Source organism: Rissa tridactyla, chromosome 8, assembly GCF_028500815.1.
Source record: "Rissa tridactyla isolate bRisTri1 chromosome 8, bRisTri1.patW.cur.20221130, whole genome shotgun sequence".
NCBI lineage: Eukaryota > Metazoa > Chordata > Aves > Charadriiformes > Laridae > Rissa > Rissa tridactyla.
In genome coordinates, this window is record NC_071473.1 from 17,092,863 (window position 1) to 17,112,656 (window position 19,794).

At 65.3% G+C, this 19,794-nt stretch overlaps 1 protein-coding gene across 3 annotated transcripts in view; it reads right to left on the bottom strand.

The window, feature by feature from the left end:
- Positions 1-19,794, bottom strand: part of LOC128913448 (mitochondrial import inner membrane translocase subunit TIM16-like) — a 40,890-nt gene that overhangs the window by 19,745 nt on the left and 1,351 nt on the right. For 2 of the 3 annotated variants that reach the window (XM_054211052.1, XM_054211049.1), the window contains exons 2-9: positions 17,746-17,842; positions 17,389-17,463; positions 15,740-15,810; positions 15,184-15,367; positions 14,474-14,550; positions 12,585-12,635; positions 4,267-4,353; positions 3,985-4,067 (exon numbers count right to left, since the gene is read on the bottom strand). In XM_054211052.1, the coding sequence (XP_054067027.1) occupies positions 3,985-4,067; positions 4,267-4,353; positions 12,585-12,635; positions 14,474-14,550; positions 15,184-15,367; positions 15,740-15,810; positions 17,389-17,463; positions 17,746-17,842 (725 nt within the window). Of the gene's footprint in view, positions 1-3,984; positions 4,068-4,266; positions 4,354-4,797; positions 4,871-12,584; positions 12,636-14,473; positions 14,551-15,183; positions 15,368-15,739; positions 15,811-17,388; positions 17,464-17,745; positions 17,843-19,794 lie in introns of those variants that run through there. The other variant, XM_054211050.1, reaches the window with a different exon arrangement.

Here is a 19,794-nt window from a genome sequence, read left to right on the forward strand (position 1 = left end):
AGCTTGTGGAGAGGCCGAAATCCCAATGGCTTCCTGGAAAGCTGGGGAGGCCGGGGCCGGGGAGTGCCGGGCGGCCGTGGAGGCGGTGGTGGGCCGAGGCCGTGGCCCATCTGGGAGCGATTTCGGCGCTGCCGCCGCTCGCTGCCTTCCCGCCCGCCCGAGCTATTTTTACCCGGTGTAATTACCGGGGCAGGCGACAGGGCCGGGCAGCCGCCCCGCTGTTAACCCCTTTGTGCAGCCACCCAGGAGCATCTCGTCCCACGGGGACGGGTCCCACCGGGGTGGCACCTGGTGGGGTGGCTTCTCCCCGTTCCCTGTGTCTGAGGTTGGCAGCCAAGCAGGAGCAGCCACTTGCCCACCAATGGCAAGCAGATGCCAGCCCAGGCACCCCTGGGAAGAGGGGTCTGTAAGGGGGATGGGGACGGGGATGGGGACAGGGATGGACCTGTCCTGCTCAGCGCTCTGCCACCGAGACCTCACCACTGGGGTGGGTGTTGTCAGAGCCCCGCAAAACACCCACCACGACCCACAAGGGCTGCTAAATCCCAGGATAAAGCAGTGCACAGGGCGTCGGAGCCAGGCGGGATGGGTGCAGGACCGGCCATCAAGGTCCCGGTACAGCTGGTGACGGGGGAGAGGTGGCAGGGTGACAGAGGGGACACGTGCCTTGGTGCACAGGAGGGCTGGAGCCGGGAGATGCCGGAGCTGCAGCCACACGAGCTGGCTCAGGCTCTGCTGGGGCAGCGGGTGGGTGCTGGGGGCTGAGCATCCCTGTGCAGCCTTCCCGGGAACCCCCCCGGCCCCTCCATGTCCTGCTCCAGCGCTGGGGGAGCCAAACAGCCCCAAATCCCTCCGCAAACATCCTGCTGTGCCGGCTCGTCGCCGCAGGCAGGTCCCGGCTCTGGCGCCTCCAGCTCTGGCGGACTTTGCTCTGCAAAGGGCGGTGGGGACCCAGCTGTCCCCATCTCCCAGCCCCGTGGGGATCGGGCCCAGCACCGGCACACACCACGGGGACATGGCCCCCGGGGACGTTTGCAGACCCCGTCACCCTCGACCCTGCTGAGCTGTGGGCAGGAGACTGCCCGATTCCCTGCCCAGCGAGCGGGCACCCCCAGCCTCCCCGGGGACATTTTTGGGGACACCGAAAGATGCGGCGACACAAGGCCGCCGCTGTTCTTGCCATCCCCGGCGCGGTGACGGCACCGTCCCCGGGCAGTGCCGTGCCGGGCGCCGGGCGCGGGGTCTGGTCGCTGACCTTGAGTGGGAGCCGGTAACCCAACCCCGCCGGTGCTGGTTACAATTTAGGGCAACAATAACCTATTGAGGCCCCTTCCTGGCTCCTGCCCCGCTGCTCCTTGATCTAATTAAAGGGGGGGGCCAAGGCCGGGGGGGAAGACAAAACCCGAGCCGAAGGGAGCGGCGGGTACCCGAAGGCAGCACGTTGGGAGGGGCCGGGGCCACCCATGCCTCCCGCCACCCGCTCCCGCGGGGGTCCGGGCATCGGCGGGGGGGGTCAGCTCCTGAGCACAGCCCCGACACAGATGGGGTGCTTTGAAAAAGAGGTTTACGCGGACGCAGAGATCTTGCCTGCTCAGGATTTGGGATGGGGAACCCCCAAAATGCACTTGTTGATGTGGGGGCAAATGGGGATGGTGCCCCCTCCCACTCTCTGCACTTTTCCCTGGTGGATGCTGGGCAGGGGCGCAGCCGCCCCACAGGGTTCAGTGTGGTGGTGGGCACAGGGGTGGGCACGCTGGGGGTGACCCCCACCTCGGGGCATGCCATGGCCCAGGGCGCCCAGGACGCGTGGTGCCGGCTCGGCGAGCACTGGGCTCCGCGGCGGGACGCGGTGGGGACGCGGTGGGGCCATGGGCTCCCCATCCCGCCGGCCCCGGCGTCAGTAATGAATGGTATGAGTTTCCTGCCCGCCCACTGATTGCTTCCTCAAAGAGCCTCAATGAGCTGCTGCTGCTGCCCCGGCTCCCCGCGCGCCGCTCGTGGCATGGCCGGCACCGCCGCGCCGCCGGACGGCTCTCGCTGCCCCACGCCGGGCACCCACAGCCACACTGGAGAGCCACGATGGGATCCGCCATCCCTGACGCTGAAGCGCCGTCCCTGGAGCAGTAGCACCCAGCACCAAGCCTGACTCGATGCCCAGCTGGGGCACTGCCCCTGGGGGGGGACACGGGGACCCCCAAACCCCCCACCCACTGCCCCAACCACAGCTCCAGGGCTCCCGAGCATCGCATCCCGCCGGCTCTGCCGGAGGGAGAGCGCGGCCCCCGCTCGGCACCTCTGCCGGGAGCCAGCCCAAATCCCCCTCCGCCATTTGTCATCTCCGCCAGATTTACAGGCAGGGAGTGGTTGGGGCTGGAACTGCAGCCGGCCCTGGCGCGGCTGCCTAAAAAAAGCACCTCCCGCTCCTTCGGAGGGGGGGGTTCCCATTCACCCCCCTACCCCCAGCCCCTCTCCGTATCACCACGCTGCCGCAGCCCGGCAGAGCCCCGGCGTGACGCGCAGGCAGCGCCCGCCAGCCGCATTCCTGGCGGCCGATAAACCCGGCAGCCAAAATAACTCCAGCCTGCGCGAAGGGGGCTGAGCGCAGCTTGGCGTCTGCATCCAATTTAGCCGGGCTGGCTCGCCCCGGCCCAGCGCCGGCGGGGAGGCCCATGCGCGTGGGGTGCGAGAAGCAACGGGATTTGGGGTAATTCCCCCTGGATTCTCCACCAGCAGCAATAAGGGACCCTGGAGTGTCCCCTTGCAGCACGCTGTGTGCCCCGGCCTCCCTCGGGAGTGTTCACTCTGGGCACTAATGATGGCTGGTCACTGAGGCTGGACATGGCAGAGCTGGAGAGCAGGAGAGCTGGGAGCTGCTCACCTTGGGAACTCGCAGGAGGGTGAGGGATGCTCCATCTGCCTCCCCGCCTGCTCACTCCTGGGGCTGCTCCCCCAGCCACCATGCCCACACCTCCCCATGCTCATCCTCTCCACTCCTGTCAATCCCAGCTGCCGCCAGCACCATCTCGGAGTTGACGCCTTAGCATGGAGGATGCCTGCAGGGCGGCCACGGGCCAGCCCGCTGTCACAGCTCACTCAGCTCCTTGCAAGAGGCCCTGTACCGGCACTCAGCAACTGCTGATCACCCATCCCACTCCGGCATCCCGGCCTCCATGGAGCCATCCCGGCATGTGGCGAGGGTCCCGGCGCCCCTGTGCTCTGCCAGCAGCTCTGGGAAGAGCTGGAGGCCTCCAGCGCAGCCCGGCAAGGACCTTGCCCCAAATGCCATTGCCCTGGCAGAATGAAGGCACTGCCTCCTCCTCCTCCTGCCATTTCCTTGCCCGCACGGTGACGCCAGCCAGCTCACCAGGGCAGCGTGGGAGAGGCCAGGCCGGGTCCAACCAGAGTGTTCCTCACCTCGGCGGTGCCCCGCAGACAGGAGACTGCTCCATCGCGCCTTGACAAGGAGCGCTGACCCCTTACGGCCACAAAAGTTCCTTTTCCACTCCCCCCAGGGATGCGGACGCCCGGCGAGCAGGGCTCTGCCGCTGGCCTGGCCATGGCTGGCTGGGCAGTCACCGCGGCACCACGGCACAAAGCACCGCAGCCCCAGCGCGAGCAGGGGGTCGGGGCCAAGCCACTCTGGCGCGCGGGCAGCGCCAAAGAGATTCACTCGCCCGCAGCATCTTGTCATGCCACCCCAATGCACAGGCCCACCCGGCTAGTGGCCACCTTAGACACCACCGGTGCTGTCCCCAGCAGTGCCACCACCCTCCCATCCCACCCAAATGGTGCCAGGGACGCGGCCACACCGTCCCCAGCCTTGTCCCCAGCTTTGTGTCCAAGTGCTGCCAGTGCCAGGAGCTCTCTGCTCCCTCCTGCTCCACCACCGCACTCCCCATGGGTCTCTGACCATGGCATCCCCCCCATGCCACCCCATGTCCTCACCACCCACCCTCCCGCCCTGCAGCGAGTCCCCGTCCTTACCCGGGTGAGGTGTCCAGTGCCACTGTGAGCATCGCCCCGCTGAACCGCCGCGTGTCCCACAGCTTCACCTCCCGTTCCCGCATCTGCAGGGACACAGACACGGCATCAGCGGGCACCTCCCTCACCAGCCAACCTCCCCCTGACCCCCAGCAAGAGCCAGGTCACCTGGTGAGGGGTCCTCCTGCTTTCGTGGGGGACAGGCCACCCAAAAAAAGCACCGGCAGGGAGCGTGGCTGGGACACGTTGGTAGCGCCAGGGCCACTTTCCCGGCAAGGACCGTACCTGGCTGAACCCGACGGAGATGAGGCAATCGCTGGAGCCTATCCAGAGCAGCCGTGAGTCCTTGTTGTGCTCGTGTCCCGGGACGCTCTGCAAGGCACAGGAGACACGGCTGTCAGCGTCACCGCCGGCCGCAGCGGGCACGCCGCGCGGGACGTGTGCTTCACCAGCCGTGAACCGCCGCGGGGCTGAGCGCACGGAGCCGAGCACTGGCTCCCGGCCCCGCTGAGAGACGCCAATGGTGACAGTGTGGTGCGGACAGCCTGCAAGCGGTGACAATCCTGAGCACCCACCCTGTGCCGGTGCCGGTGTGGTTGCTGTGTGGAGCGGCTGGCCTGGCTCCTGGTGAGGAGTGGAGGGTGGCAGCAGGTAACGTGAGCATGAAGGGTCACGGGGTGGCCCCTTGGTCCCCAGGGGATCTCCCCGTGCCTGGCAAGGGGGCAATGGGCTGGTGTGCCACAAGGAAGCTGCTCCATGCCAGCAGACATGAGAAGAGGCTTGACTGCAGCCATGGCCGGAGTGACAGGGACTTACTTCCCCGGCTGCCTCCCTGGGCTCTTGATCCGTGCTGAATCCCAGCTGTAGGTGCCTGGCGTGTGTCCGGATGCTACTGAAACACCGATGGCAAACTCATCCCAGCCACACTCCCCACACCGCCCTAATCCTGTCCACCTGCACCACCTCATCGTGCCCACCGTCCCCAGCCTGCTGTGTCCCCCGTGCCCTGGTGATGCTCTGCCAAGGACGGAAGGGTATGCGTTACTGCCTGCCGCCTGCTGGCTCCCATGTGGCCCCCAGATGGGTCCTGCGGTTCCCGGCATCCCAGCAGGAGCCGGCAGCCAGCGCTCGCCCCACGGCGCAGGCAGCGCTTGCAGCCCCCCCTCCCCACTCTCGTTTCCCGAGCGCCAATAAAAGACTGCTAACGATTTCGGAGCTGGCATGGAAAAACAGAGGGCCCTGCCAAAGCTAAACCCGGCGCGGTGCTTCCGGCACCTTTGTGGAGGGCAGGGAAGACCCGGTGTAGGGACAGGAGGGCACGGGGTGCTCACGCGTCCACAGCCTCAGGCTGACACGCACACGGTGACCCCAGTGCCGGAGGAGCTGCATCCCCCTCGCTGTGAGCACCATGCACTGGCCATGATGGCCACTGTGACCACCAGCGAGGCTCTGCCACGGCGGCAGCTCGGTGAGGGCACACAGAGGTGCCATATCTCCCACCCCCCCTACCAGAGAAGCCCCACCGGGAGCAGCCTCCTCTGCTCCTGGCCACCGGCCCCAGCGGGATGCCTGCTCTCTGGAGAGACCTGCAGCCGGGGTGGGAGAAGGCACATGGTGCCAAGTTCATCCTCCCCCTGGCTCCGGCACGCCAGCCCCCTTGCCAGCGCAAACAGAGCGCTCGCCAGCCAGTGCGGCTCGCTTGGAAGAGGCAGCGTTGGCCAAGCTGAGCCCAGCACTCCCAGCCATGGCTGCAGGATGTGGGGCAGGAGGGGCCCGTCCCCTACACGCTGGCACCAGAGCTGGCTCCTGGGGGGAGGAGAAGGGCCTGGAGAACGGAACACATCCCAGGATCGGTGCCGAGAGGGATGGAAACCCTGAGAGCTGGGGCCAGCCTGCTCATGGGCTGGGAGAGCACTTCTGCACCTGAGCCGTGCGGCTGCGGCAGCCAAAACTCAACAGCTGGAGATTCGATAGCTGACCGTGCCGGCTCCACTGGCTCCCGTGCACCGCCGGTCCCCCCGACCATCCAGCACAGCACCCAAGAGACGGCAGCGGGTGACGGCAGCGGGTGATGGTAGTGGGTGACGACGGTGGGTGACAGCCCCCCGGGGCGGGTGGCACGGCTGGCAGAGGGCAGGGCGATGCCGCCGCTGCTCCCAGCCCACGTTGTGCCGGCTGCAGCGCTGGGCCATGTTTTCCGCATTAGTTCCATCCCGGCTGAGCAGTACGTATGGCAGCAAGTATGCAGGGAGGCCGGGGCTGGGGCGGTGGCTCAGGCACCCGGCTGTGCAGATGTTGCCAGAGGTGAGCGTGCGGGGCCTCATGTCCTCCCTGCCGGTGCCTGAGGGTCTCAGCAGGGATGGAGCGGTGTGACCTGGCACCGATGTTTGACACCAGTGTGGTTCGGTCAGCGCAGAGCCCTGGGGTGGCTGTGGGGCCGCTGTGGGTCCCTGGAGTGGCAGAGACGCCGGCACCCATCCCAGGGTGATGCTGGGACCCCTGTCCCGTGTCCCTGGAGCAGGGGACCAGCCGCTGACCGAGGGATGGGCATCCCTCCCTAGCTGCTCGTCCCCTGGGCAGGCTGAGAGGAGCCCACCAGCTCTGGGCTGGCACATGGGGAGCCGAGGAGGCCTCCCAGCTCCCCGGCCATGCCAGCACCACGGCAGCCCAGCCTCCTCCAGCTCATTGTGCAGCAGCTGGTTTTAGGCAGCCCAGGCTGGGGGGAGCTTGTGCTCCTTGCCGGGGGCTGGATCGGCAGCACAGGGAGGCTTTCCCGGGATCGTTCCTCTCTCTATTTCAACCCATCCCTCCCAGCACAGGCTGGGGTACGGTGCTGGTACCCACGGGGGTCCCCAGCCCTGCTCCCCGTGCAGTCCCGGAGCCCACCGCTGCGGGATGCGGGGGGCTGCCGGGGGGGGGAGCAGGGCCGGCATGTCGGCTGCAGCTGTTGGCAGCGATGCCGCAGCGGGTCCCGGCGAGCTGGTAACAGCTGCCCGCAGGGAGCGACTGCCTTCAGCTCCTCGGCTGCCTGGGAGAGCTCGACACAAAGCAAATGCTGCTCCGGCGCCGGGGTGATCCCCAGGGTGATCCCTGCCTCCGCGGGGAGCATCACGCTCAGCAGGGATGCAGGGCAGGGAGAGCCCGGGATGAGGAGCCCAGGGCAGAGCCGGGGGGCTGGATGGGTGGGAGGTAGCTGTGGCGGGGTCACAGCTCTGCCCTTGGCAGAGGCCCTGTGGCTAGCAGAGGCCAGGACAGCTCAGCCCTTCCCATGCCTGTGGCTGGCAGAGCATGGGCATGGCCAGCAGACCGCGAGCATCTGACCCCCGTGGGAAGCAGCCCCAGCGGAGGGACCGACGTGGGTGCAGGAGACACCAGAGCCGGGCTGAGCCATCCCTTTGCCAGCGGGTGCCAGGGCAGGAGGGGTCCCCCCAGGCTCTGGGGACAGACACCTCCTCCCCGTACCAAAGGATGGGTCCATGCACATGGGGGAAGCCATCGCTCCCTTCAAACGCCACAAGGCAGCGAGGGGCAGGAGGAACGGCTTCCTGGGGAGCCGAGGGGGTTAACCACGGCTCTGCATCCTCCTCCTCCCGGCACAAGAATGTGATCTCCCCCGGTTGCCAAATCCCGGTTACTCCAGAGGTGGCCAGGAGAGCAGAGCAGCCTCTCCGAGGCCAGCCCCACTCCTGGTCTCTGCCCAGAACTTGGGGACACCCTGAGCTGTGTCCTGCCCCCAGGGATCCGCAGGGAGCCCAGCCACCAGACATGGTGGCAGTGATGCTCCGGCAGCCATCACACTGCTGGCACTGCCCCTGCCCGCTGCCGGGTGTGGGGTGTCTGTGTAGGGAGGGAATGGGGTGACCCCCCCTCCTTCCCATGCTCCCTGATCCCCCCAGCATCGCCACGGTGCCCCCGCATCCCGGGGAGCTGGGCAGGCTCTGCCTCTGACACCCCACTGCCAGAACAGCCCCCGGCTCCATCCGGCCCCTCCTGCCCTCGGCAAGGCCAATGCAACGTCCCCGAGGATGCCACTGCCCCAGCAAGGGCAGGAGGGCGAGCGTGCTCCCTCCGGGACAGCCCCCATGGCTGCGGAGGCTCCCACCTCGGCACGGATGCTCAGGCAGGGGGCTGGGATGGGAGCAGGGCAGAAAGCAGCATCCAGCAGCCATCACCTATGTCCCTCCTCTCCCGCATCTCTTCCTGCGGCCGCTGGCCCCACAAGCCCTGCTATGAGGCTGTTCTTAAATCCCCAAAACACCTTTGCCCTCTTGACTATGAGCCTGCCGGGAGCCCCAGGTTGGACAATGAGCCGGGGGGTGTTCCGAAATGCCGTGCTGGAGCCCCATCCCCGACGCCGACCTGCACCCTGCCAAGCCGGCGAGGGAAGGGCACCCAGGCGAGGTGGGTGCCCATGGACCCACATCCCTGGCGATGCTGCCGGCTCATCCCGAATCCTCCTTGACTTCCCCATGTCTGCCATACCAAGCGGCATTCCTGGGAAGGACGGCCGAGGGGGAAGCAGAGCAGAGGAAATATAAACAGTCCCGTGCAGCTACGCTGGGGAACAGAAGCATGAGAGCGCCGAGCGTGCGGTGCTATAAATAGGCAGCCTAGAGCCAGGCCAACTTTTTCAAAGCTTCCCACGGTCTCCTTGGGAATGTGGGATGCTGCGGACCTTCCCCCAGCCCGGAGGAAGCCACTGCCGAGGCTGGGAGTCAGGTACCCCCGGGGTGACCCCGGCGTGGGATCCCGCGCCGATGGGGTTGGGGGAGAGGAAGGCTAAAAGTCTCTCTATGTCCTGATGCGCCTTCGCCCAATGAGCGGTCCCCAACCAGCCCCGGGCTGACAGCCGCATCCTGGGCAGAGGTGACACATCGGGGTCTGTGGGGTCCTGACTGTGGGCACGGCTGGGCCAGCCTAGCCTGGATCCCCACCTCACCACAGCATCACCCTGCCACCATGGCCACGCTGCCCACAGAGACCCTCTCCCCGCCACCATGGCAGGGGCTCATGTGGCCCATGGGACAGTGGCGACAGTTTGAGAGAGGGGCTGGAGTCCCTCTCCCCTCTCAGGGCCATGGGCAGAGGTGGGACATCTCAGTCCGGGTGGACAGTGCAGTCCTGCCCCACACCGGGTGCCTGGGGGGCTGCGAGGCCCGGGTCTTCCTGGGAACTGAGCCCTGTCCCCGGTATGGCCCACGAGGTGGGGGGACAAACCCACGGTGGGGACAAACCCACAGGGACACCCTTCCCAGCTGTCCCCAGCTGCCCTTAGCCCCAGTCCGGCTCATTAAAACAGAGCTCATTAAAACGTGAGCAGGAACGTGCGTTCGCCCGGCGTGCGCGGCCGTTCCCTCGCCCCCGGTCCTGCCCAAACGCCGGCGGGGGAAGCAGTTTCTCGTGAGAACGAAGCCGACTCCTCTCCATCCCACACTGGCCGCGCTCGGCGGCGGCCCCGCAGCCCGACACCGGCGGCGCCCGCCGCGTTCTGTAATGGGAGCCAGGTGCCGGCCAGATGCGCGCGGCGTGCGGGGGCGGGATGCGGCCGTGGGCTGCGGAGCGATGCTGCGGCCGGCAGACATCGCTCTGCTACACCAAACCAGGGCACAGGCTTGCGTGGGGCTGCACTGCGTGGGACAGTCCCCCCCACGTAGCAGCTTTCTGCCACCGCGAGCCACCTCCCTTCTTTCCAGCAGCATCTCCAAGCATTTTGGGGTTTTTTTTAAGGTTTGCACACCCATGGCAATAAATATTTTTGAGGCTGCACCCCCAGCAGATGTATATTGGTTGATGTATAAATGATACGCACCTACTGAAGGTCTAATAATTTCTCCATACCCCCCGCCCGGATTACTGTGCGCACCCTGCTTTGCTTTAGAGGAGGGGCAAGACCCCAGCCCGCTGTGTGGTCAGGGTGCCGCATGCCCGTCTTGTCCCACCAGCCACAGAGAGTGGGGATGGCCGTTTTGTGGCTTTTGCCCAGGCACTGCGGGGTGGGAGGGGAGAAGCGCCGAGCCCTGAGCCACGGCAGAGCTGAAGCTGGGAGGGAGAGGATGTGACTCGCTTCCAGCGAGAGGGGTCAAGGCGAGGAGGGCGACCACCAGCACCCGTGGGAGGGGAGGGAGGGCTGTGGCTGGGGCAGTGCGGCCTTGGGAGGGGATGAAGCAGATGATGGGACTCAGGGGAACGCTCCAGAAGGATGGTGGCACTCACACCCGCACCCAGCCAGGCACGGGGAGGCACCGTGGCAGGACCCGCTGCAACAAAGGGGTGGCCCTGGCATCTCCACTGCCAGCTTAGGGTCCCCGAGGAGCAACGGGGTGCAAGCACAACCCTAATGCCCTAATGCTCCCTGCTCTAGCCCAGACCGGCCATGAGGGGCTGGGTGTCCAGCAGGGTGAGGCCACTGCTGTCCCAAGGGAAATCAGGGCCTTGGGTACGTAACTGGGCACCCTGTGGGGTCAGCCAGAGCCCGGCCATGCTGCTCTCGCTGCGTCACACGCTCCTGCCCGCTGCTCAAAATAGCTGCCACGGCCATAGCCAGGAATGGGGGGAGTCAGGCCCCCGCCGGGGCACGGCCATGGGGCGCGGGCATCCTGCCAGTCACCCTCCTCATCATCCATCCTCGGTCCCCAGCCCCATGCATGCCGCATCCGAGAGCGCCATCAGGCATCACGGAACCGTGGCGGGGACCCCTCCTCCCCCAGGGCTCTTTTAGCTCCTTCTCATCCTTTTCCCCTGCTCTAAAAAAAGGAACGCTTTAATGAGGCAGGCTTGGCAAATTAAGAAAACCAGCCGGAGGAGCAGCCCTCTGCCGAGGCTGGCTCCGGCACCGTATGCCGCAAAGGTAGCGGGGTGAGCCGGCGGCGGTCCTGAGCCCCAGCCCTTCGCCTGCTGTGGAGGAAACCCAGCCTGCGGCGCCACAGGGGCCAGACCAGCTGGAAAACCCATCACACCGCTCACCTCTCCGAAAAAAAAAACCCTGGGCGACTTCAAAGCCGGGAGCTCGCAAGGTGCTGGCACCATACAGTGGCCCCGGCATCACCCGGTTTCGTAACCGCACTGGCCCGGGGGGAGAAGGAGCCTTTCCAAATAACCCGGCCCTCCAGCAACGGGGGAAAAAAAAAGAAAAAAAACCAAAACAAAACACAGGAGTGTTATTCCTCTTGGCTAAGCAAGTCCTGTGCAAACTTCCAGAGGATTTATGGCATTTTAAAGTTTTCCCCTTCAGCGCAGTACTTCTCCAAGACTAAACATCTTCATCAATTCTCAGTCGGCCGGGGTTAGGGCTGCGGCACGGCAGCGCTCAGCCCCAGCAGCGAAGGTGCATATTTCTCTTGGCAAACCCCGAGCGCCGGCCCCGGGCTGGATCAGACGGCAGCGGAGGGAAGCGAGCTGCCTGCTTTGAACAGCCACCATCACTCACACGTTATTTTTAATAGCTCAGCGAGACAGAGTCCACCCTCCCCGGGAGACTTGGCTCGAGCCCATCGCCCTCGCAGCTTTGCCGAAACGCCGCTATAGAAGCCGACAGGTCTGGCAGGGGGAGAAGCCGGGGGCAGGCGAGGAGGGGAGCAGTGCCCGAGGCCGGCGGAGGATGGGCACAGGATGGATTTGGGATCAAATGGCGGATGGGTAGCCTCCAGCCACGCCGGGTGGCACCCAGAGCAGGGGAGCGTCACTGGGGCCGCTTGAGGGCTGGGAGCAATTTGCCCTGGCTGGCTTGCACGTGTAACCGCTGGGTTTATATTCATATATGGTGGTGGTGTATTTATAAGGCTGCCTGAAGGATCAGGGCACCCTCAAAAAGCACCCAGGGGTCTTACAGGAGCTCAGCACCCGGGCTCCATGCAGGGGCAGCGGCAGCAGCGGCCCCGGCACAGCACAGCACTGGAGCACTGGCTCCCTCCGGTCGGTGCCCAGGGTTACTGGCGTGCCGGAGCACAGGCACCGGCAGCCATCAGCTTCCCGAGCCCACGGACACGCGCACACCGGCAGCAGGAGAGACACAAGGAGCGGCAGAGCTATCTCGCCCTGCTCTCCACTGCATCCCTCCCCTCCCAAAGGCTTCCAGTCGCAAGGGCCGTTGGCTGTCGGCAGCCAGAGCCCCCAAGCCACAGGAAACCTCTAATAAGAGGCTGTTTAAACTCGACGTCAAGGCTTAAGTCCTCTACTTATTGCCTAATCGCTGCTATTTGCTGAGCTGTGCGGATCCAGCCGCCCAGCCCTCACCCTTGGCAGGTCCTCGTCCCCAAGAGCCTTTCGCCCTGCTCCCACAGAGCCGGGGAGCCCGCAGCCCTCGTACCCACGGGACTCGGGATCGCTGCCCGCAGGCAGCCAGCCCTGGCAGCAGCCTGCCAGTGCACCGGGAGAGCTCACCGGCCCCGGCGGGAGGGCAGGGGTCCCCTGCGCCAAACCCCACCGGGGCCAAGGAGGAAGCTGCCCACTCCCCCTGCCCTCAGCCCATGCCGTCGCGTTGCCTCTCCCAGGCTGTCCCAGGGCTGTTTGGGGCACCCAGCCCGCCCCATGGCGGGCAGCAGGCACCCCACAGCAGGCAGGGCTGCCCGCACCACGTCACCCAGCGCACCCGGGAGGGACAATACCTGGGAGGCAGCTGGGCTTGCTCGGGGGTCAAAGATCCGCAGTTTCTTGTCCTGTTGAGATAAAAAGAAAACAGAGGAGGGTTAAGGACCCCGGGGCCAGCGGGATGTCAGCCTGTATTAGGCAGAAGGCTGGAGCGAGCAGCCCCCCTCCTTCCTGCCCATCACTCTCCTGCCTGCAGGGCCTGCCCCTGTGGATGGCTTGCACAGTGTCCCCCAGGTCATAGAATCATAGAATTGTTAGGGTTGGAAGGGACCTTAAAGATCATCTCGTTCCAACCCCCTTGCCATGGGCAGGGACACCTCCCACTAGATCAGGTTGCGCAGAGCCCCATCCAGTCTGGCCTTAAAAACTTCCAGGGATGGGGCTTGGAAGTTTTTAAGGTCCTGTCCCACATCGTGGGCAGGGGCACACCCCCAGGAACCCCATAGCCTCACCAGGACCCCGACAACCTCAAAACTGCTCCCAGAGAAGGGGGAAGCCTCCAATGTAGAGCCAGGGCTGGAGCCCAACCTCTCGGACGCTGTCCTGCCTGCGCTCCCCAGCATCCCACTGGCAGGGGAGTGAGCCCCCCCGCGCCAACCAAATTTGGGGGTGGGATGACCTTTGGAAAGGGCTGGCTGGTGTGCAGAGACAGCAGGGAGGTGCACTGGTGCCAGCCTTGCTGCCAGGGGTGTTATTTGGGGAGTGCACACCGTGCTGGCTAGACTCACATGGCATGACACAGCACAGTGATGCTGCTGGGGGCTGACCTGCACCCCACGGCACGGCTCGGGGTCATAGAATCACTGAGTGGTTTGGGTTGGAAGGGACCTTAAAGCCCACCCAGTGCCACCCCCTGCCCTGGGCAGGGACACCTCCCACCACACCAGGTTGCTCCAAGCCCCCTCCAACCTGGCCCTGAACACCTCCAGGGATGGGGCAGCCACAGCTTCTCTGGGCAACCTGGGACAGGGGCTCACCACCCTCACAGCAAAGAATTTCTTCCCAATATCTCATCTCAATCTCCCCTCTTCCAGCTTAAAACCCTTCCCCCTCGTCCCATGGCTCCCCTCCCTGCTCCAGAGTCCCTCCCCAGCTTTCCTGGAGCCCCTTTAGGGACTGGAAGGGGCTCCAAGGTCTCCCCGGAGCCTTCTCTTCTCCAGGCTGAACCCCCCCAGCTCTCTCAGCCTGTCCTCACAGCAGAGGGGCTCCAGCCCTCCCAGCATCTCCGGGGCCTCCTCTGGCCCCACTCCATGTCCTTCCTGTCCTGAGGACTCCGAAGCCTGCTCGCTCAGTACAGGGCTCCCACCGCTCACTCAGCCTCCACACTCGGCCTCCATGCTTGGCCGGCCTCCACGCTCCACCTCGGGCCCACCTGCTCGCTCAGCCCGCGCGCTTGGCCTCCCCCCTCGGCACAGGGGGGCTGCCTGCCCGCTCGGTCCGCACGCTCAGCTGGGCTCGCGCGCTCAGTCCTCCTCACCCGGCCTCTATGCACGGCCTGGGGGCCCGGCAGCTTGCTTGGCCCGCACGCTTCGCCTCCACGCTGTGCCCGCGCGCTGAGCACAGAGGGGAGACGGCTCGCTCCGGCCGTACGCTCGCTCTGCCCGCACGGCCAGCATGGAAGCCCACCCGCTCACTCGGTCGGCCGCCATGCTCGGCCTGCGCACTTGGCCACCATGCAGGCTCTGCGCACAACCCGTGCGCTTGGCGTGTCCGGCAGTGCGCGGGCAGCGAGTGGCAGGCGCCATCTAGTGCTCCTGTCCTCCTCGGCTCCGGCGCCGCTCGCTCACCCCGTTTCTGCCCTTTTCTCCCCAAAACGGGTTCACCGTGTGCCCCCCAGGACCAGGGCGCAGCCAGCCTGGCCATGCCGCGCGATGCCGCAGGGAGGTCGCCCATGCGAGCCGCTCACCTTGCAGGAGGTGCCGAGGAGGCGGCCGTCTGGCTTCCAGGCCAGGCTCTGGAGCTGGTCGCCATGGGGGTCCAAGGCTGCAGGGGGAAAGCAGGGTCAGGAGCGGGACCAAGCAGGGCTCCTCCCGCGGACAGGAGCCATCGTTCTCCCACCCGTGAGCACCAGAGCGCTTCCCAGGGGAAACGGCCTTTTCTAAGGGCTGGTGAAAGCCAGAGCAGGGGACAGGACCCACCGGAACGCTGCTGTGTCCGTGCAGGGAGCATCCCCACGCTGCTGGCAGCTCCATCCAAAGGGCAGGAGCCCTGGGAAAGCCACAGGGGGCTCACACCTCCAACGCTGCCGCCCAGCCTCCTCTCACTGTGGGGCTAGCTGAGGTCTGGGCAAGGCTGGTCAGCAATAGCCCACGGCGCTCACTTCTACCCACACGCTGGGACATGCAGGGAAAGGGACCTGTCACCCCAGGGGATCCCCCAGCAAAGCTGCTACAGACACCCCAGGCAGTACTGGAGCCTTTTACACTGCTACATCGCAGCATAGGGGAGCCCAGGGACAGGCACAAGGGGCTGTGATGCTCCCTGCCCAAAAAGCCACCCATGCTGCCCGTTTGGTGACACCGAGATCTGGACTTGAGCCCATTGCTTGAGCCCAGGCCACCAGGACGGTGGAGATACATGTCGTGGGCAGGAGCTGGCTGGCACGGTCATGCCTACCTGTCAGAGGCTGCTGCTGTCCCACATCCCAGACGGTGACCTGCTTCCCCACGCCGCTGGCCAGGACGCCGTCCGCCGTGGGGTGGAACTGCAGCATGTCCACCGGGCCCCCCCTGGGCCCCAGGGTCAGCCCTGCGCCACTGGGCATGTCCCGGCCGCTCTCGGGCAGGCGCCACACCTTCACCTGCAGCCCCAGGGAGAGGTGGGTCAGTACCCAGATGGAGGAGCCGGACCCAGCTGGGTGCCGGCAGCGATTGACCTGGGCTTGCTGCTTTTCCAGGCTTTGGTCCCTGAGGACACCAGGTGACCCCTCGTCGTTGCTGGGTGGGATCAGAGCTGTGGGCATCCCAGGTGGGAGAGGGCTGACAACCATCTGCCCTGTCCCCCACAACCTGGGGACATCCCACACCGTTCCCCAAAGCTGGCACCCTCCATCCCATGCTCCTCTTATTCCCATCCCTCCATCTCCCATCTCCTCTGGGCTCTACAGTGAATCCCAGGGACATGATGGGGGCCAGGGGGCGCCCCCTTGGGACCCCGGCCACTGAGCACTCACCATCTCGTCAGCAGAGCCTGTAGCCAGCAGGAGCTGATCGAAGGGCGAGAAGTCAAAGTCCGTCACCACATCTGGAAGGAGAAGGGCAGAGGTTGGTCCTCATCTGACCCCTGCAGATGGCACGTCTGCCCACCTTTGCTCTTCCCCAGCCTCAGGCTCTTCAGACACACACGTGGGGGCGGGCAGCAGGGGTCAGATCCAGCCCCACCGAGGCATTTGGGAGCAGCTTGGCTCTGCTGTGAGAGCCTGAGCACCTCCACGCTGTCCGTCAGGGTCTCACAGCCCTTCGGTGGGGGATGGGAACCCTGAGGGGCAGCCCCACACCATTGCATCTCCCTGTCTAACCCATCGCCACCCAGGTTTAGCTCTGATTTCAGGACGGACATCCCCAGGAGGCACAGGGCGTCTGTGCTGGCCCGGACGCCGGCAAGCGAGGCCATACTGGCAACAAGGCCCCCTTTGTAACGCCCCGGCTCAGCGTGCCGGCGGCAGGGACACTGCTCGCCATTCCGGCGGCAAATCCATGCTGGAGAAAGGCTGGCACCATCACCAGCAGCCCCTCGAATGCATTTGGCATGCTCGGGAAAGTAGGTCACTGTGTACTTTTCCGCTTCCAGGAGGCTGCGGAGAGACAGGCCCAGGAGGCACGAAAAGCCAGCAGCTTGCTCTGCTGCATTTGCCCCGGGAGGAGAGGAAAAAAAAAAAAATCCCTTCCCCACTTCGAAGGCGTTGCTCTGGCACGGCCGGCTTCAAAGGGATCGTGCTAAATCTCATTAAGAAGCCATTAACATTGCACTGGCTCCCCGTGCACCCCTCCAGCGCTCCCTTGGGAGCAGCAGAGCTCACAGCGCAGCTCTCCGTACCCATCCCTGCCAAGGCACCGCACGCAGGAAGGCAGCGGTGACGCTGGGATCGGCTCCCATCTTGCTGCTCTGGTGCAATTTTTTTTGGGAAATGGGGGGTCAGCACCGCCCAGGCTGGCACTGCTGCTCCGACACCAGGAGAGGGGTACCCTGGGCTCCCCAGCACTCCTTCCCCGTGCCCAGGCAGGAGGCAGAGCCCTCCTCCTCTGCAGCGTGTGCTCCTCTGCCAGTGGCAATGCTGCCAGCCGCCTCTCCCCCTGCTGCGCTCGCTCTGCCCACGTCAGAGTGGCTCAGGGCCACGGAGCCACAGGTCTGGCCTGTTCCTCCCATTGCTGGAGCCGGGTACACCCGCGGTGATGCCATCCCCAGCTCCTCTGCCAGCCCGGCACTGGGTGTACTGGGAATTTCAGGGCGTGCAATGAGTAACATGGGAAGGGTGTGCTAAAGAAGCAGCATGAGCAAGAGCTACGTGCCCAGACCTCGCTGCAGCTTGGAGATGAAGGGACGTGGATCAGTTTGGCTCCTTCGCAAAAGCCCAGCGTGGCTGCAGCCGGCTTGTGCCTCACACACCAGCGAGAGCTGTCAGGGTCACCCTGCCCGTGGGTGATGGTCCCTGGGGACTCCAGCAGCTCCCTCAGCCCCTCGCCTGGGAAACAGACAGCCCAACACAGCATCCCAGGCTGGACTCAGCACCTGACCCCCTCCGCCAAACGCCTCCTGCGGATGGTAGGAGGTGGGCGGAGGCGGGGGACAAGCCATGCCAGGGCTGGCAGACACCCAGCTCACCTGAGTGGCAGCAGAGCTGAGACATGGTCCTCTTGCCTCCATCCTCGCACTCCAGTGGCACGATGCCCAGCACTCCTGCAGGAGAGGACACAGGAGCAGGTCACCAGCCTGCCCATCGCCTACACAATGCTCCAAGGAATGCCCCACAGCCTGGGATACGGTGGGACCACCCAGCTTCGCAATGCAAGCCAACAGATGTGGGACTGTCAGCACCTTTGGAGGAACTCAGGGAGAGCCTCCTCCCCTCACCCTTGTGCCTCCTGGGGTTCATGGGGCCACCCAGGCGCCCCAGCGACAACAGGGACACATCCATCCCACCCCCCAGCCGTGCTCGGCACCCCTTCCCGTGTGTCTCACCTGCCGCCTCAGCATTGAACGCAATCCAGCGGCAGCTGGCCTTCACGTGGTTCCCACAGGACGTGACGGAGCCCGCTCGGATACCTCCGATCCAGGCCTGGGATGGAAAGGGAAAACCCACATCAGGAGATGCCTCCGCTTTGGAGGGGCCCAACGCTGCGGCCAGAGCTTGGCTGGAGGGGAGACAATGAAGCATCGGCGTAGCATCGCTAGAGACCCTCAGCCCCAACAGAGCCCCCACAGCGATGGACGTGGCACTACCTGGAGGCTGCCGACACCAATAGGGCACATTTTTAGGGCCCCATCCTCTGGGGAGACGGGACAATGTGGCTGCTCACGCTCCCTGCATAAAAGCGCAGCCCTCGCTGAGGCTGGGGGCTTTGGGGACAGCTTTGCCAGGAATGGGGAGACAGGAGCAGCCCGGCTCTCCCAAAACTGTCCCAGCCCTGGGCTCTCCCACAGTGGGAAGGACTCAGAGGACTTTGCGATAAATTGATGTCAGGGAATTTGGGATGGGACAAAGGCTGTGAAGCATCACAGGGGCTGTGACTGCCTGGGGCAGATAAATGACTCCGAACAGGTCCTTCCCACATGGACACTCAGCCAAGGAGCTTCATTACAGCTCCAAATCCCGCTTTACAGTGTTTCTCACTACTATTCCACAGCGAGCACTGCACCCGTGGGGCACCAGGACACCCTGTGCCAGCCGGACCCGCTCCAGGTGACACAGACACCCGACCTCAAGTGGCCACCAGGACCGTGAGCTCCCTGGCCACCAGGACCATGAGCTCCCCGGCACACCCAGGGCCAAGTCCAACCCTCAGGCAAAGGCGGGTGTTTTACAGGTGCCACCATGCCTTCGTGCCCTCCTGTGGCCACCGGCACGGCAGAGAGCTTCCCCGGGTGTGCGGGGCAGCAGACACCCTGCAAGCAGCATGTTGCACAGAAGGGAGCTGTGTACGCAGCCCCAAAAAGAGCGAGCCCCGTGTTTCCTCTCCTTGCAGGGCTTCCTTTTGAGGCCTGACAGAGAGCAGCAGTTCCTGCAGCACTTCCTCTGGTCCTTGTCACAGCAGCCAGCTCGGTGGCAGACCCGTTAACCCTTCTCCTGCTGAAGGGAAGCTCCTCTCCCTGCACCCAGCAGGCGGGACGGGGGCTGCAGTGGGGACGGGGAACAGGTCTGGAGCCTGACTGAGACCCAGGAGGAAGGGTCCCACCATCTACACCCCCCTCACCCTGCACTGATCCCTCAGCGAGGGGGGTCACTGGCCACATCTGCATCGGGGGGTACCACGGGGGACACCTGCAGCGAGGTTTCACACAGGGACCGCTGGGCTGGTCCATCTCAGCCCCACAACATCCCCCACACGTGTGGGAGCCCTTGGGGATGCAATCCTTCCCGCAGCATGCCAAGGTGGCCACTAAAGGACATGGTACCATCCTGCCTACGTCCCTAAACCAAAGCGGAAGCTTTCAGGGCGCCTCTGCCCGCAGAGCCCTGCAGGCGCTGCCCGGAGGGGAGAAGCGACTCAGATCTGATCCTTCGTGTTTACACTGCGCTTCCTGATCCAGCCAGGTCAAGCGTCTGCCTTCGCCTCCGTAAACAAGCCGCTCTGCTCGGCCAGGGACACAAACATCGTTTCCCGCTGTGACACCCGAGATGGGTTCTGAGAGGAGATGTACATCTCCCACCTCCTCCCCCGCAAAGCTGCGTGACGTGGCCTCGCTTCCCGGGGACACTGTTTCACGCCTGGGTGGGAAATGCCTTTCGGAAAGGCCACCTCCCGTGTACCGAGCCTGGAGCAGGCAGCTGGAGGCAGAGCAGATGCCTCCCCGCACACTGGGGCGAGAGCATGCTGTCCCTCGGTGTCCCGGCTGATGCTGGGATGCTCGAGGCCAGGCACCATGACAGGGGCCACCACGTCGCCTCCTACAGTTGAAGCTGAGGGGGGTGTTTTGGGTGCAGAGGTGTGCGAGCACAGGACAGGCCAACTTGACCAGGAAGGGACAGGGAAGGAGAGCACTGATGTCCAAGGGCTGGGAGACAGATAT